Source organism: Hemitrygon akajei, chromosome 13 (assembly GCF_048418815.1).
Source record: "Hemitrygon akajei chromosome 13, sHemAka1.3, whole genome shotgun sequence".
Classification (NCBI taxonomy): domain Eukaryota; kingdom Metazoa; phylum Chordata; class Chondrichthyes; order Myliobatiformes; family Dasyatidae; genus Hemitrygon; species Hemitrygon akajei.
Genome location: NC_133136.1, coordinates 45888038 through 45904702, shown reverse-complemented (window position 1 = coordinate 45904702; position 16665 = coordinate 45888038). Strand labels below are relative to the sequence as shown.

General features: G+C 42.5%; 1 protein-coding gene across 1 annotated transcript in view; it reads left to right on the top strand.

The window, feature by feature from the left end:
• The window catches only part of adamts6 (ADAM metallopeptidase with thrombospondin type 1 motif, 6), a 256947-nt gene that overhangs the window by 158863 nt on the left and 81419 nt on the right, over positions 1 to 16665 (top strand). Inside the window, exon 12 of the mRNA XM_073064545.1 lies at positions 5150 to 5257. Coding sequence (XP_072920646.1) covers positions 5150 to 5257 — 108 coding nt within the window. The remainder of the gene's footprint in view (positions 1 to 5149; positions 5258 to 16665) is intronic.

Genomic DNA, 16665 nt, shown 5'->3' with positions numbered 1-16665 from the left:
GCTTACCTTTATATTTCGTCTTTTGTCTCCTTTTGGCCATTTTAGTTTCAGAAGATGGTTTAAAAAGCTTCCCAGTCCTTTAATTCCCGCTAATTTTTACTATATTACGTGCCCTCACTTTTCCTTTTGATGTTATCTTTAACATCCCTTGTCAATCCTTAGAATACTTATTCATCTTTGGGAAGTATCTATCCTGCACTTTCCGAAATGCCCCCAGACCACTGCTGTTCTGCTGTCATCCCTGCTAGTGTTCCCTTCAAATCAACTTGGGCCAGCTCCTCTCTCACTCCTCCGTAGTTCCCTTTACTGCATTGTAATACTGCTACCTTTGACTTCATCTTTTCCCTCTCAAAACTGCAGGGTGAATTCTATCATTTTATGATCCTAAGTGTTCCTTTACCTCAAGCTGCCTTATCAAATCTGGTTCAGTGCACAACACCCAATCCAGAATTGCCTTTCCCTTGGTCGGCTCAACCACACGTTGCTCTAAAAAGCCATCTCATGCAGGTGTAGTTATCAAGGAGATTTGAGGTCTGCCAGAATTCCTACATCTCACACAAAGAACATAATACTAGCGTTAGATCCATTCTAAGCACAATAGCTATTTACTTATAGACAAAAAAAGTGAAAAAAATTACTTAGAATGACTGCCTGTGCTCGCCCAAGCCAGTTGAGCCTGACCATTCTAACACTCGCATTCTGACACTGTTCGCTCCGCTTACTCCTCACGTATTGTAGTGGCCTTTGCTGAGTGCAAAATGGCAAAATGCTCAACAAATCAGGTAACATCTGATGAAAGGTGAAATGACCCAAAAGAATTACTTCTTTCTTCATTGCCTGAGTGTTTTCAGTTATATTTCAGGTTCAGTATTTTTGCTCTTGAACCTATATTGATTTGCTTTGTCTTTCCATGTAAGTGTGAAAGACAAAGACCTCAGCATCCATCGGGCATTGACAAATCTAATGTTATCAGTAAAGAAAATTCTAATCCAGGACAGTGTGGTGTTCTAATTTGGTAGAAAATCTGCAGTTTATTACCTGATGCTATTTTTTCCACTGTTTATAATATGCTTTGCACTGATATGTATCTTAAACTATTGAAAACCTGAACTAGCATCCTGATGTTTGCATTGCCCCTTATCCCTCCCAGCTTTGGCTAGGCAGGCATTCCTTTCTATAGGATGGCATGATGTATTATTTTAGCTGGATCTTCCGGAACATGTCGAGATACTGCTTTCAGTCACTGGGTGGTCACTACTAGCTTTACCCAGATGTTCTGGCAGAAGGTAAAACTGGGAATGAAAGCTGTAATGTTTGTAAGTAGTTCTTAAATGTGGATAGCTTAAAAATTCTTAAAAACCCTTAAAAAAATCAGCACGTATTTCTAACAATTGAAGAAACTCAATTCGATGACTGTGGTTAACTTTTAAATATCTGAAATAATCTAGCAAGTCATTCACTTACGATAAACTGCTAGAAAGCACGGATATAAAACTGGACAGATTTCTTGGAATTGACCTGGGCACCAAAAACAAAAAACAGCAAAATCTCTGCCCTGTTGACCCTGTAAAATCCACTTTACCAACATCTGGGGGCTTTTGTCAAAACTGGGAGAGTGTCTCACAGACTAGTCAAGCCCCAGCTGACGTAATCGTACTCATGGAATCATGTCTTGTGGTCAACAGCCCAGACACCCCTATCTCCATCCCATGGCACATCCTGTTCCACAGGCATACAGTTGGGATGGAACTGCTCTGGGAGTCCTCAATATTAACTCTGGATCCCATGAACATGAGGTTAAATGTGGATAAGCAAACCACCTGCTGATTAGCGCCTTCCACCCCACCTCAACTGATGTATCAATACTATTCTGTGAGGAACACCACTTGTAGGAAGCACGGAGAGAGGCAGGGAATTTCAGTGGCCATCTCCAAGATTGGCTTGGTGGCAACACTACTGACTAACCTGGCTAAATGTTGCAGAGCTGCTGCTAGATTGGGTCTGGAGCAGGTGAACCAACAAGAAAGTTCAAGTTTATTACCATCTGGCTGTACCTATGTACAACCAAACAAAACAATGTTCCTCTGGACCACAGTGCATCCACAAAACAGATATCACACACAGGAGTGGAAAAGAAGGGGGAAGGAGCCAGAATTAGAAGGTGTCCTGATAAAGGGTCTGGGCCCAAAGCTTTGACTGCTTATTCATTTCCATAGATGCTGCCCAGCCTGCTGAGTTTCTTCAGCATTTATGATTGATAAAATGACAACAACTTTGATTTAAGATCTGTAGAGTGGGAGGTACAGGAGCTTAAAGTCCAATACCTCCAAGTTCAGGAACAGCTACTTGCTTACAACCATTAGGTTCTTGGACCAACCTGCACAACCCTAAAGGCCAATTTATACTTCTGCGTCGAATCTGCGCCGTAGGTACCATGTACCCTATGCCGTAGGGTGACATCCAGTTCCCCAAAAAAGTAACTCGCGCATCGCGGCGATGCAGACCACAACAACTGTGATTGGTCCGCTTGGTAGCATTGCATTTCCTCCTACGCATTTCCGGTTGCTTCTTCTCCGCCATGTCTGTACATTGATGCGAAATAGATGAACCAAATCGTCAAATCTACCTGCCGTCATGCGAAAATGTTTGAAATGCAGTTCCTTGTTCATGTCCCTCACGAAGAAATTCAACGCAGTGGCATAGAAACTCGACCGCCAACTAGCGTTTTGACGCACACCAATGTATGCTTGCTATGGCGTAGAGCCTACGTTGAAGTATAAATCAGCCTTAATCCTACCTCAGCAGTACAACAACATGCACCACCTCTTATAATACTATGAACCTGTCTGTGCTTGTGTTTTTTCCTAATATATTGCTTTTACAGTTTTGTATTTACATTGTCTTGTATAATTTATGTATAACTTAAGTTTTGTTTGTTGTCTGAATCTATGTGCCCGTGATACTGCTACAAGCAAGATTTTTATTGTATTTGTACCTCACCATACTTGCACACGTGCAATAAACTTGACTCCTAAAGGAGCGAGACTAAATTAGAAGATGTATTTCTGAAAGCAGTTGTCATGGATAAGCTGGTAGATGCTTATTAGGAGATTGGGTCCCCTTTTGATCAGGGAATGCTGTATTGCTCAGTAACACCAGTAAAGGAGATAGTAAAATGAAAATAAATCGTCATATTGCATCTGTTTATTTTTGCAGTATGGTAGCTAAAATATTTTGATACTATCAGGAAGACTAGAAGTCTTTTAATCCGTACTTCCGAGTCAGTGAAGTTTTACAGGTTTAGACCACTGTAAATAATTGAAGGTTCAGATAGCTTAAGCAACTATAAATATTAATGTACAGTTTCAGGTGCTGTAATCAAAACAAATGAAATTATTCCTTGTGCAGTACTAAATTATCATGGAAAAATAGTTTTGAGTACCATTGTGTTTAAAAGTGAATTAGATTTGGTTTGTGCAAATGGAAACTAATTTAAGCAGATTTTTTATATATTGGGATTGAAACAGCAATAGCAGGAAAGAATAAAAGCGCATCCTTTTCTAGCTCTCCAAGCTGAACTATACATATGAGGAATCTAAAAACTGAATTTAGATTGGTGTTTTCTGCATAGCTGAAAACAGCATGTGGCTGGGTTAAAATTAAATTATGTATTACTTTAACCATGGTGGAAGCTTGTCAAGCGTGGGTCAGCTCTTTATGACTACCTCGGCTTACTACTTTCTCTGCTGCTTGACTCAGCGCAAAGCCCAGAGGAGCAGCGCACATGCCCAAAGCTGGGTATGCACTTCACTGCACATGCTGCATCACCCCCATTCATTTGAATGCAATTGTAAGACTTGATTGGAAAGGTAAATAGGTTTATTTTCATTTTCTCTTACTTATTGATTTCTAGCACCTAAACCTATTTTAAGTAAATGTATTACTTTATAATTTCCAATATTTTTGTAACTTTAAAATCCTTTTGAACTTATTAACTTTCCAACCTTTAGAGATATCTTAAAGCAGTTCAGATGCATTTTACAGCAGCATGGTTTCAATATGTTATCAATGTGGTCTTGAAGCAGGTCCAGGTTGTGATTCTAGCTTGTGCTATGGCCATTGTAGTGTGGTATCAAGTATAATCAGACCACATAACCAAATACAACCACAGGAAATATACAAGTCTTTCTTTCATCCAATGCTGGATCAGAAATAATGTAAGTCAGCGAAAGTCTCCTGCATCCAGAAAATAATGGAAGAAAAAAGCTTGGATTTGCACGGTGGCTTTCGTGACCTTCGGCCATCCCAAAGGAGCTTCCAATCAGTGATATACCGTTGAAAGAAAGTCACCGTTCTGATGTAAGAAGTAGGCTAGCCAACTTGAATACAGTAAATTCCCACAAACAACCATTTGATAGGGATAGTTTCTGGATGTTGGTTGAGGGATAATTATTGGCTGGAATATCAGTGTACATCTAGTGGTCTTCCCTGAAATAGTGTCAGCAACATTCCATTCCCACATTAGTGATGTGCAAGCTGACAGGCTGTAATCTTAATTGCTGCAAATGTTGAACTCTCAGCTGATGGTGACGTGCTACTATAACTGCTCTGCAAGATGCCAGCATTGGAAAACTAGCAATAATTGAAATTTTAAAGTGGGTATTGCACTAGGGTTCATTCCACAGTTGCTTTGATAAATCTTAAATACTTAGTGGTTCAAAGGAAATGTTTGTAATGTACTGTGCTGCTGTTGCTGCAAAAAGTTTTTTTTTCATGACATTATATGTTGTTGATGTATGCCTATGGCAATAAACTTGAATTTGGAGTATGCACTTTAATCCAAAAGCTTGAAAAGGAGCAGTGAATTATGACATTAGTGGGCCTGCAGAACTGGTTTCCTACCTAGGGAACCAGAATTTGCATTGAAATTGCAGCAATTTGTTGTGCCTTTTTTATCCCACAGAGTTCTTCCAGCAGATAATTAATTGCTCAGATCCCAGCGTCTGCACTCTTCTGTGTCTCTCTTGTGTTGCGCTCAGTCTGCTCACTTGGAAGTCCACTTGCTACTGAAGACCTGAACATCTGTAATTGATACCACATACATATTCAAACGTTTTTCTAATCAACTTGCCTCTGCATTCATTCCCAGGAAGTATGCAGAGAGCTCTGGTGCCTCAGTAAGAGCAATCGATGTGTAACCAACAGCATCCCTGCAGCTGAAGGTACTCTATGCCAGACAGGAACTATTGAAAAAGGGGTAAATAACTTCATTTATAAAAAGAACTTTTTTTTTGCATGCTTGTTAATAATTTACAGAGCAGAGCTCTGATAAGATTCTTGTCTATACTACTGACAAACTTACTTGAACTCATTTGAAGTAGTCCTGGTGCTAACTGTTTGAATTTCTCTTTGTTGGGAGTTTCTGTGTGGACAATAAACTGATAAGTACCTATACAGCGGGTGGAAGATAATATCGCTAGAAATTTGTTCGTATTTGTGTTTACAGTCAACTTTACCAGTCAGTCTTGAGTTTCTGTTGGCCTTAATGCCTAGAGTTTCAAAAGTATTTGAGTAACATTTGCATCACACGAGATTCAATTCCAGTTGAAGTGGTAGTGGAATCAGTACAGATGTTTTCAGAATTTTGCTTGTTTCCAAGTGAGGGGATAAATAATAACATTTAACTGAAGCAAACTGTCTGAATTAGGACATTCACTACTTTGGGGGTGTGGTAAGGTTTGGAATGTATAATCAACAACATAAAACGGTGAAAATAAGAAGACAACCAAAGCAATAACACATTTGATATCAATATCAGGTCATGATGAAGGGTCATCTGCCCGAAATATTGGCTGTTTATTCCTCTCCATAGATGCTCCCACACCTGCTGAATTCCTCCAGCACTTTGTGCATGTTACTTTCTATCAGATCTGGCTATGTTCTAGCCAAATGAAACCAAATCAGGGATTTCAAGCTGTTCATTATCATGATTTTGTAACACTTTTTGTTAGTTTTTTTGCTGATAAAGACCACTTTAAATGTTGTGGTTAACTGTGTATATGGTGTTATTGTAAGTTTAATAGGTATCAGAATATTTAGATTCTGTCTAGCTGGCCGCTGCCTCTATTTGAAAATGTGTGAAGTAACTATATCATTCTTGAAGATGTTCTTATAGAAACTGTATAAACAAACTGGAAAGCATGTTTCCCCTTCCTACCTTTTCTCAAGCTTAATACCTTTTCTACCAGTTTGATGATTTTGGAAGCAGCATGTGAAATTCTATTTACCATTTTTCACAAAGAGGGCTGGGGAGACTGCAGTTGGCAAACACTGAGAAAAGTCAGCTAAGTGTTTGGCATATACAGTATCAAACGGTCAGAAAAATATGGAAAATATATTGAAAAGGTTCCAGGACTTTATCAATCATTTTCCAAAGAAATTCAAGAGCAAATGTGATTAAAGTGTAAATACAAGTAAGACTGTTAAATTATGAGTGCATTTCAAAAAGGAACAAGTTATCTGGAAGACTTGAAGTGTAGTCTCACAGATAATTGGTATGCAAGTACAGCAAGTAGTTAAGAAAGGTAATGATATGTTGGACTTTTTTCTAAATGGAAAGGATATAAAGGCTGGAAAGTTTTGCTATAACAGTTTTGTATTCTCCATTAAAAGGAGTGATTTACATACCCTTGGTGGCAGTGCAGACTGAGTTCCCAAAATTGATTTATGAGACAAGGGGACATTGGGGTTGGAATTGTTTTTCAAGGAAATATTGAGCAAATTGGATCTATAACATCTGGGATTTAGAAGAGTGGCAGTGGACTAGGCACCAGCAAAGGTAATAGAAAACAGACTAAGATGCAAAATGGAATGCGAGTCTCAGATGATAATATGGGCTGGAGTAGTACAGTGTAGGATAGGAGCAGATCAAGAGAAACTACAACAAATACAAAAATGATTTGGAATGCATGAATGTAAACACACAAATTATACCTTACAAATCAACGTTGTGGCTATGGGCACTTTCAAGGGCCCAAACTACACTTATCTTTTTATGGGATACAGAGAAGAGTCCTTGTTTCATTCCTGCTTGGGCCCACTCCCCCATCTTTTTTTAATATCTGAGCATCAGAAGCTACATTGGCTCTGCTTCCTACACTTCCAGAGGACTTAAAAATGTCATCACCTTTGCTGCCAATTTCTACCCTGCTCTAGTTTTCAGGTGTCTCTCTCCGATGCTTCCCTTTCCTTACTGAAACTCCCCATCTCCATTTCAGAGGGACAGGCTGGCCAGCAACAATCTTAATGAAGTCCTGGATTCCCACAGCTATCATGAGTCCATTTCCTTGCACCCTGCCTACTGAAGGACTCCAACACGTTCCCCCAGTTCATCCATTTTCATCACATTTGCCTTGATTAGACTTTCTGCTTCTGAAATCACCCTCTCTTGTCTGAACCGTACATTGCCCTCTGCCTGTGTGGATGCAGATGATGACCACATCTCATCTCTTTCTCACACCTCTGTTCTCACCTTTCTCCTCCTGGGTAGATCAAGATCAGAGTTCCCCAGGTTCTCACCATCTATCCCAGCAGCCTCCTGCAGAAATGTACAGCATAGTAATAGGCCCTTATGCCCCTTCCACCAACCTTTCCTTTACTGATTGTGATGCCTATCTGTGCTAATCCCATTTTCCTACGATAAACCTGTATCATTGTGTGCATTTCCTAAGTTCCTGTCCAAATGTCTATTAAATGTTGCAAATGTATCTACCTCTACCGCCACCTCTGGCAGTTTGTTCCATCCCTTCCGTGCTCTTCATTACCTTATACACCTCTATGTGGTCACCTTTTAGCCGCCTCCATTACAATGACAGTAAACCCAGCCTATCTAATCACAAACGCCAGAAAATCTGCAGGATTCTGGAAATCCAATCAACACACACAAAATAACTCAACAGGCTAGGCAACATCTATGGAAAAGAGTGAACAGTTGACGTTTCGGGCTGGGACCCTTCATCAGGACTGGAAAGAAAGAGGAGAAGTCAGAGTAAGAAGGTGGGGGATGGGAGGAAGGAATACAAGGTAGTAGGTGATAAGTGAAACCAGGAGAGTGGAAGGGGTGAAGTAAAGAGCTGCAGTCGATTGCTGAAAGAGATAAAGGGCAGGAGAAGGGGGAATCTGATAGGAGAGAACAGAAGGCCATGGAAGAAAGGGAAGGGGGAGGAGCTCCAGAAGGAGGTGATGGGCAGGTGAGGAAGTAGGTGGGAGAGGGAAACAAGAATGTGGAATGGTGAAGTGGGAGGAAATTACCAGAAATTCGAGGAGCGATGTTCATGCCATCAGGATGGAGGTGACCCAGACGTAATTTGAGGTGTTGTTCCTGCAACCTGAGTGTGGCCTTAGGTGAGGACTACAGGAACCTTATCCCTTACGTAATATACTTAAGTTCATCCGCCATTTCTTTTACTACCTCTATTATTACCCTATTACTACCTCTCAGGGGTTATTTTCCAGTGGTCCGATATTCTTTCCCAATATCCCTTCCCGGATCACCAGTCTAGCCCTCAGCAGAATGCAGATCTCTTGGTTCATTCAGGAAGTCTGTTGAAGAAGACCGAATGATTTTGTGGGTTCACACTCATCCATGCATGCCTTTATAAAGTGTGTCTGTCTGTCTGTCTATGACATATACATACAAGTGGCTTTCCTTCCTTCACCATCAACACTGCCCTCTCTGCATCTATTCCATTCTGCACAGATCTGCCCTCACCCCATTCTCTCACCACCTGACCAGGGATAGGGTACCTCTTCTCCTCACCTATCACCCCACTAGCCACCGCGTTCAGCATATAATTCTCTGTAACTTCCTCCAACGGGATCCCAGCACCAAGCTCATCTTTCCCTCGCACCTCCCACTTTCCACTTTCCACAGGGATTGTTCCCTACCCATCTCACTTCTCCATTCGTCCTTCTCCACTGATCTCCTTCCTGGCAGTTATCCTTGCAAGTGGAACAAGTCCCACATCTGCCCCTACACCTCCTCCCTGTTCAGCGCCCTAAACAGTCCTTCCAGGTGAAGTGACACTTCGCATGTGAGTCTATTAGGGTCATCTACTGTATCCAGTGCTCCCAGTGTGTCCTATATATTGGTGAGACCCGATGTAGATTGGAAGACCGCTTCGCCAAGCACCTACGCTTCATCCGTCAGAAAAAGCGGTATCTCCCAGTGGCCACCGATTTGAATTCCACTTTCCATTCCCATTCCGTCATGTCAGTCCATGGCCTCAGGTTGGAGGAATAACATCTTATATTCCGTCTGGGTAGCCTCCAACCTGATGGCATGAACATCAATTTCTCGAACTTCCAGTAATTGCCCACCATTCCCTATTCCCATTTCACTCTCTCATCCTATATCCTTACCTGCCAATCTCCTCCCTCTGGTGCTCCTCCCCCTTCCCTCTCTCCAATGATCTTCCACTCTCTCCTATCAGATTCCCCCTTCTCCAGCTCTTTATTTCTTTCACCTATCGACTTCCCAGCTCTCCATCTCACCCCTCCCCCTCTCCCAGTTTCACCTATCATCTACCACCTTGTACTTCTTTCTCCTCTCCCCCCACCTTCTTACGTCGACTTCACATCTTTTTCTTCCAGTCCTGATGAAGGGTCTCAGCCCAAAATGATGACTTCACTCTTTTCCATAGGTGCTTCCTAGTCTGCAGTGTTCCTCCAGCATTTTGTGTCTGATGTTCTAATGTCATGTACTTTTGAACTGAAGCACAGAGTGAAATTCAACAGTTTACTTTGTACACATCTAGGGCCCATTTGTAATGTACAAATATTTAATACAACAGCAACGTATAGCAAAATCTGCAGTCAACTTGCCTGATATGAGACTTTAAATCTCATTAGCAAATTTCTGAAAAGGAACAAAGCCAAGTTATACTGGTAAGAGGAGAGTCATCGATAACCTGCTTTTGAGCTGTGGAACCTGAGAGGCCAAGTAAATGTGAAATGCTCATCCTCCCTGACATCATAACATGGGAGGACAGGCTTGCTTTCACCATCGCCCTCCCGAGTTTCTGTATCCAGTACATTATTCACTATAACTTCTGCCATCTCCAATGGGATCCTATCTTTCCCTACCCCCATCACCACTTTCTGTGGAAATCGCTCTCTAGGTGACTCCCATGTCAACTTCTCCCTCCCCACTGATCTTGCTTCTGACATATTGGCAAGGTGGCACTCATGCGACACAGTGACATTTTGCAGATGGCAAACAAAACTACTAACTATTCTATTAATTATACCTTCTCTGGACTACAGTCACTGCAATCTGCAGCCTGTTATTTCCCTTTGGGAGTTGCGCTTTAGAACGGTCTGTAGGACCTAGTGTTTTTGTGGTATCCTGAAGGATAACGAACTGGACTCTCAAGAATGCTGGTACGGCCGCAGCAGCCATTGCTGAAGCGGACTTAGAGACGGGCTGAAACTGCAGGCTTGATCGAAGTGGTGGGGCCCGGGCCTGAGAGTGGGAAAGAGTTGGTGTTTATTCGATTTAAGCACTGAGCCAGACTAAAAAGGTCAAGGTGGCGAGGCCGAGAGTGATGGACAAACCAGTGTTCAGATCCAAGAGGCTTTACTCACCTCAGCGCTGAAATGTCTCCATGGCTGTGGCTTGTCGCCATCAGACCCCCGGACCGGTCAGTGCTGAACCAGTTCTGTGGCTGTGGACTCACTTTCGGAGACTCTGCAGTTCATGTCCTGTGCGTTATTTGTTCACTTCTTATTGCTTACATAATTTCGTCATACTTTGCACGTTGACGGTCTTTGTTGTGTGGGGGTTATTTGAGTGGGTTCTATTGTGTCTCTTTGTATTTTGCCTGCCTGCAAGAAAATGAATCTCAAGGTTGTATATGGTATACATACTTTGATAATAAATGTACTTTGAAATTTAAACTTATCCCTGCAAACATGACAAGTGCTACACTTGCCGTACACCTCCTCCCTCAGTACCATTCAGAGGCTCAAACACTGCTTCCAGGTGAGGTGACACTTCACCTGTGAGTCTACCGAGGCCATATATTGTATCCAGTGCTCTTGGTGCAGCCTCCTCCACATGAGAATATAAAAAACATAAGAAACAGGAGCAGGATAGGCCATCTGGCCCATTAGGCCTGCTCTGCCATTCAATAAGATCATGGCTGATCTGGCCATGGACTCAGATTTCCCTACCTTCCTTTTCTCCATGTCCCTTAATTCGACTGCTATGCAAAAATGTATCTAATTGTGTCTTAAACATATCTGTGAGACCTGTCACAGACAGGGACTGCTTCATTGAGCAATTTTGCTCTGTTCCCCTCAAAAGACAGCATCTCTCAGTGGCTACCTATTTCAATTCAACTTAACGTGCCCGTACCAACATAGGTAGCCACTGAGAGATGCTGTCTTTTGATGGGAACAGAGCAGAATTACTCATGCATGGCCTCCTCTGCAGCCACAACGAGGTCAAACTGGGGTTGGAGGAGCAACACCTTGTCTTCTGTCTGAGCAGCCTCCAACCAGATCGCATGATTATTGATTCTCTAACTTCTGGTAATTACTCACCCTTTCCCCATTCTGATTACTCTCTTGTCCCTTCTGTTCTCCTCACCTGCCTATCACCTCCCTCTGGTTCCTCTTCTCTTCCCCTTTCTTCTATAGTCCATTGTCCTCTCCTATTAGATTCCTTCTTCTTCAGCCTCTTCCACCTATACCCTCCCAGCTTCTACTTCTTCCCCACTCACCACCTTCCTCCTCACCTGGCGTTACCTATCACTTGCCAAGTACCTCTTCCCCTCCATCCCATCGTCTTATTGTGGCTTCTGCCCCCTTCCTTTCCAGTCCTAATGAAGTGCCTCAGGCCAAAATGTTGAATGTTGGTTGCTTTCCATAGGTATTGTCTGACTTGCTGAGTTCCTTCAGCATTTTGTGTGTGTTGCTCAAGATTTCCAGCATCTGCAGAGTCTCTTGTGTTTATGTAATCTCACATTCCAGTTGGAAGCCTGTGTGGAATTAATCTGATTCTGCTCCATACAACTGAACAAGTGATTCAGTAAAATAGTCATTAGCATCCGTTTACCCACACCCATTCAATCCCCACTGCATCACTCTCTTTTCCACACTCGTCTCTCTCTCTCTCTCTCTCACACACACACACACACACACACACACACACACACACACACACACACACACACACACACACACACACACACACACACACACACACACACACACACACACACACACACACACACACACACACACACACTTACTTTATAAAGGCATGCGTGGATGAGTGTGAACCCACAGAGTCATTCAGAGTCTTCTTCAACCAGACTTCCTGAATGAACCAAGAGATTTGAACTCTACTGAGGGTTAGACTAGTGATCCAGGAAGGGATATTGGGAAAGAAGATTAGATATCGGACCACAGGAAAATGATGCTGGAGAGGTAGTGATGCAGGAGAAAGAAATAGCAGACAAAATTAAATATATTGCAAACACGAGGAAATCTGCAGATGCTGGAAATTCAAACAACAACACATACAAAATGCTGGTGGAACACAGCAGGCCAGACAGCATCTATAGGAGAAGCACTGTCAGTGCTTCTCCTATAGATGATGCCTGGCCTGCTGTGTTCCACCAGCATTTTGTGTGTGTTGTTGTTTAAATATATTGCATCAGTCTTCAGTGTGAAAGACACAAGCATTATGTCAGAAATTCAAAAGTGTCAGGGTGCAGAAGGGAGTGTAGTTACTATTACTTAAGGAGAAAGTGCTTGGGAAGCTGAAAGGTCGGAAGATAGATAGTCACCTAGACCAGATGGACTGGACCCCAGGATTCTGAAATAGGTAGCTGAAGAGATTGTAGAGGCATTAGTAATGATCCTTCATGAATCACTAAATCCTGCAGCGTTTCGGGAGAGCTGTAAAGTTGCAAATGTCACTCCACTCTTTAAGAAAGAAGGGAGTCAGAAGAAAGAAAATTGTAGATTTGTTAGCCTGGCTTCAATGATTGGGAAGATGTTGGAGTCCATTATTAGTGATGAGGTTTGGGGGTATTTGGAGACACATGATAAAATAGGCATGGTTTCCTTAAATGGAAATCTTGACTGAGAAACCTGTTGGAATTCTTTGAGGAAATAACAAACAGGATAGACAAAGGAGAGTTAGTGGATGTTCTTTACTTGGATTTTCAGAGGGCCTTTGACAAGGTGCCGCACATGAGGCTTAACAAGGTAAGAGCCCATGGTATTATAGGAAAAATACAAGCATGGATGGAAGATTGGCTGACTGGCAGGAGGAAAAGTGTGGGAATAAATGGGGCCTTTTCTGGCTGGCTGCCGGTGACTAGTTGGGTTCCATAAGGGTTGTTATTGAGACCACTTCTTTTCACGTTATATGTCACTGATTTGGATAATGGTATTCAGCAGGCTAGGCAGCATCTATAGGGAGAAGCGCTGTCGACGTTTTGGGCCGAGACCCTCTCAGCCCGAAACGTCGACAGCGCTTCTCCCTGTAGATGCTGCCTGGCCTGCTGTGTTCTACCAGCATTTTGTGTGTGTTGTTGTTTGAATTTCCAGCATCTGCAGATTTCCTCGTGTTTGCTGGATAATGGTATTATTGGCTTTGTGACCAAGTTTGCGAATGATATGAAGATACGAGGAGGGAGACATTAGAAGAATGGGCAAAGTAGTGGCAGATGGAATACAATGCAGGGAATTGTATGATTATGCCCTTTGGTGGACGGAATAAAGGCGTAGACTGTTTTTGAAGTGAGGAGAAAGTTCAAATATCAGTAGGTTGAGCCAGTGGTAAGGAAGGCAAATGCAATATTATCATTTATTTTGAGAGGACTGAAATATAAAATCAAGGATGTATTGCTGAGGTTTTATAAGACTTTGGTCAGACTGTACCTTGAGTATTGTGAGCAGTTTTTGGACATCTTATCTAAGAAAAAGATGTGCTGGCATTGGAGAGCATCCGGAAGAGATTCATGAGAATGATTCCAGGAATAAAACAATTAACAGGTGAGTATTTGTTGGCTCTGAACTTGTACATACTGGAGTTCAGAAGAATGGGTGGGGGGAGAGGTTTGGATCTCATTGAAACCTATCGAATATTGAAAGGCATAGGTAGAGTGGATGTCAAGAGGATATTTCCCATATTTCTCATAGTGGGAGAATATAGGATAGGAGGGCACAGCCTCAGAATAGAGGGATGTCCATTTAGAACAGAGATGAGGATGAATTTCTTTAGCCAGAGAGGAGTGAAACTCTGGAATTCATTGTAGATGGCTGTGAAAGCAAAGTCATTGAGTATAGTTGAAATGGAGGTCAATAGGTTCTTGATTAGCCAAGGCATCAAAGGTTACAGGGAGAATACTGGAGAATGGCATTGAGAGGGAAAATAAATCAGCCATGAAGGAACGGCAGAGTAGATTCGATAGACTGAGTGGCCTAATTCTGCTCCTATGTCTTATGGTCTATGCTCCTATGTCTATATCTTACGACACTGTGATTTCAGTCTCTGAGGTCAACCTGAGAGCATCCTTTAAGAGGGTGAACCCATGGAGAGTATCTGGCCCAGATGGCATAGCTGGCCAAGTACTGAATGCCTCTGCTAATCAACTGGATGGAGTCTTTACGGACATTTTAAACCTCTCGCATTGCCCATCTCTCACCTGCTTCAAGCATGTATCAATCATACTGGTGCCCAAACAGAACATGGTAACTTGCATCAATGACTATCGTCCGATAGCACTTACATCCAAGTGATGAAGTGCTTCTAGAAGATGGTTAAATATCAACTCCTGCCTGAGGAGTAACTCCTGCTCCAATTTGTCTGCCATCACAACTGGTCAACTGACACTTGACACTTCACTCAGCTCTGAAATATCTGAACAGTGAAGACGCATACATCAGGATGCCCATCATTGACCACATCTCAGCATTCAACGCTGCCATAGTCATCCCCTCGAAACTCATTACTAAACTCCAAGTCCAAAACCTGGATACCCCCCTGTACAATTGGGCCCTTGATTTCCTTACTGGCAGAGCCCAGTTAGTATGGATTAGCAACAACATCTCCTACACACTCACCATCAACAAAGATGGTGTGCTTAGGCCCCGATCTACTCACTGCACACTTGGCAATTGTGTGGCTAAGTACAGCTCCAATGTTGCCTTTAAGTTTGCTGATGACACTACTTATGTTAGCCAAATCAAGGGGAGTGACGAATTGGAATTTGTGTACTGAACAAAAGTCTTAGGCGCCGTAGCTGTATATATGTGCCTAAGACTTTGACACAGTACAGAAGGAAGGAGATTGAAAATGTGGTTCAGTGGTGCCACAGTACTACTGCCAACTATCACAGGGGTACCCAACCTGACCCCTTGCTTGATGATATTGGTCCATGGCATAAAAAAGGTTGGGAACCCCTGATATATCGTATCTCCCTTCAACCTCCATTGCTCCAGGGAAAGTAACACAAGATTATCCAGCCTTTTCATGTTGCACATGCCCTTTAATAGCATCCAAGTTAACCCTTTCTTCCCCCTTTCCAAAGTCTCTACATCCTTCTTGGAATGGGGAGATCAAAGTTGCTCACAGGTTTGGCCTAAGTAATGTTTTACTTAGCTGTAACATGAATTCTGTACTCTTATACTCAATGCCCCATTTTTGTTCTTTTGTTTTGACTTGAGAACGGGGAGTGAATGTCAATGAATCAGTTATCTGAATAAGTTTAATAGCCAGGTAAGTTTGCCTTGGTCAGCCAGAACAAGAAATCTGTTCTTCTGAATGTTGCAGTCTTTGGCATCTTTTTAGCATCAAATGCACTCACAGCCTTCTCTGAGAATTGACACCTTGTCATAACGAAGAGGCTTTTGAGTTCCTGAAATCCAAAGAGTGATGCTCTCTGGGGCTTAGTTCCTGATAATGTTATCCCTGGCAGTAAATTCAAGGGCGACATTCCAGACAAAGAGAGGTCCAGTCATGATGATGGAGTTGGTGGAAGACGATGACGCATCACGACACCAGTGAAGGTGGAGGAAGGCTGCAAAAGTGAAGGGTCCCTAGTCGTCTTACATTCCATGCTACTGGACCCTGACCCCGATCTGTCAAGGACTGTGCAGTAGCTGCCTGTGTAGCAGCTTCCCCATATTTAAAAAAAAGTCCCGCACAGGCATTGTCCATTTAGGGAATAACCCGTTAGGAGAACATCAAGCCCAACTCAAATGATTGCATTACAACTACGACAACAACCTCTGACTTAACATCAGCAAAACCAAAGAATTAGATTTTGGCGTCAGCAGGGGGTTCACAAACCAGTTCCTTGATGTTCACATATCAGATGACCAGCACATAAGCATTATCACAAAGAAGGCATGACAGAGCCTCTACTTTCATTGAAGGTTGCATAGATTTAGCATGTCACCCAAACTTATGACAAAGTTCCATAGATACAGAGTGGAGAGTATCTTGTTGCATCAAGGCCGGGCATGGGAACATCATTGCGCAGGAGTGGAAAAGGCTACAGAAAGTAGTGTATAGCCCAGTCCATCACAGGCAAAGCCCTCCCTGCCATTGAATATATTTACATGGAGTGCTGCCACAGGAAAGCA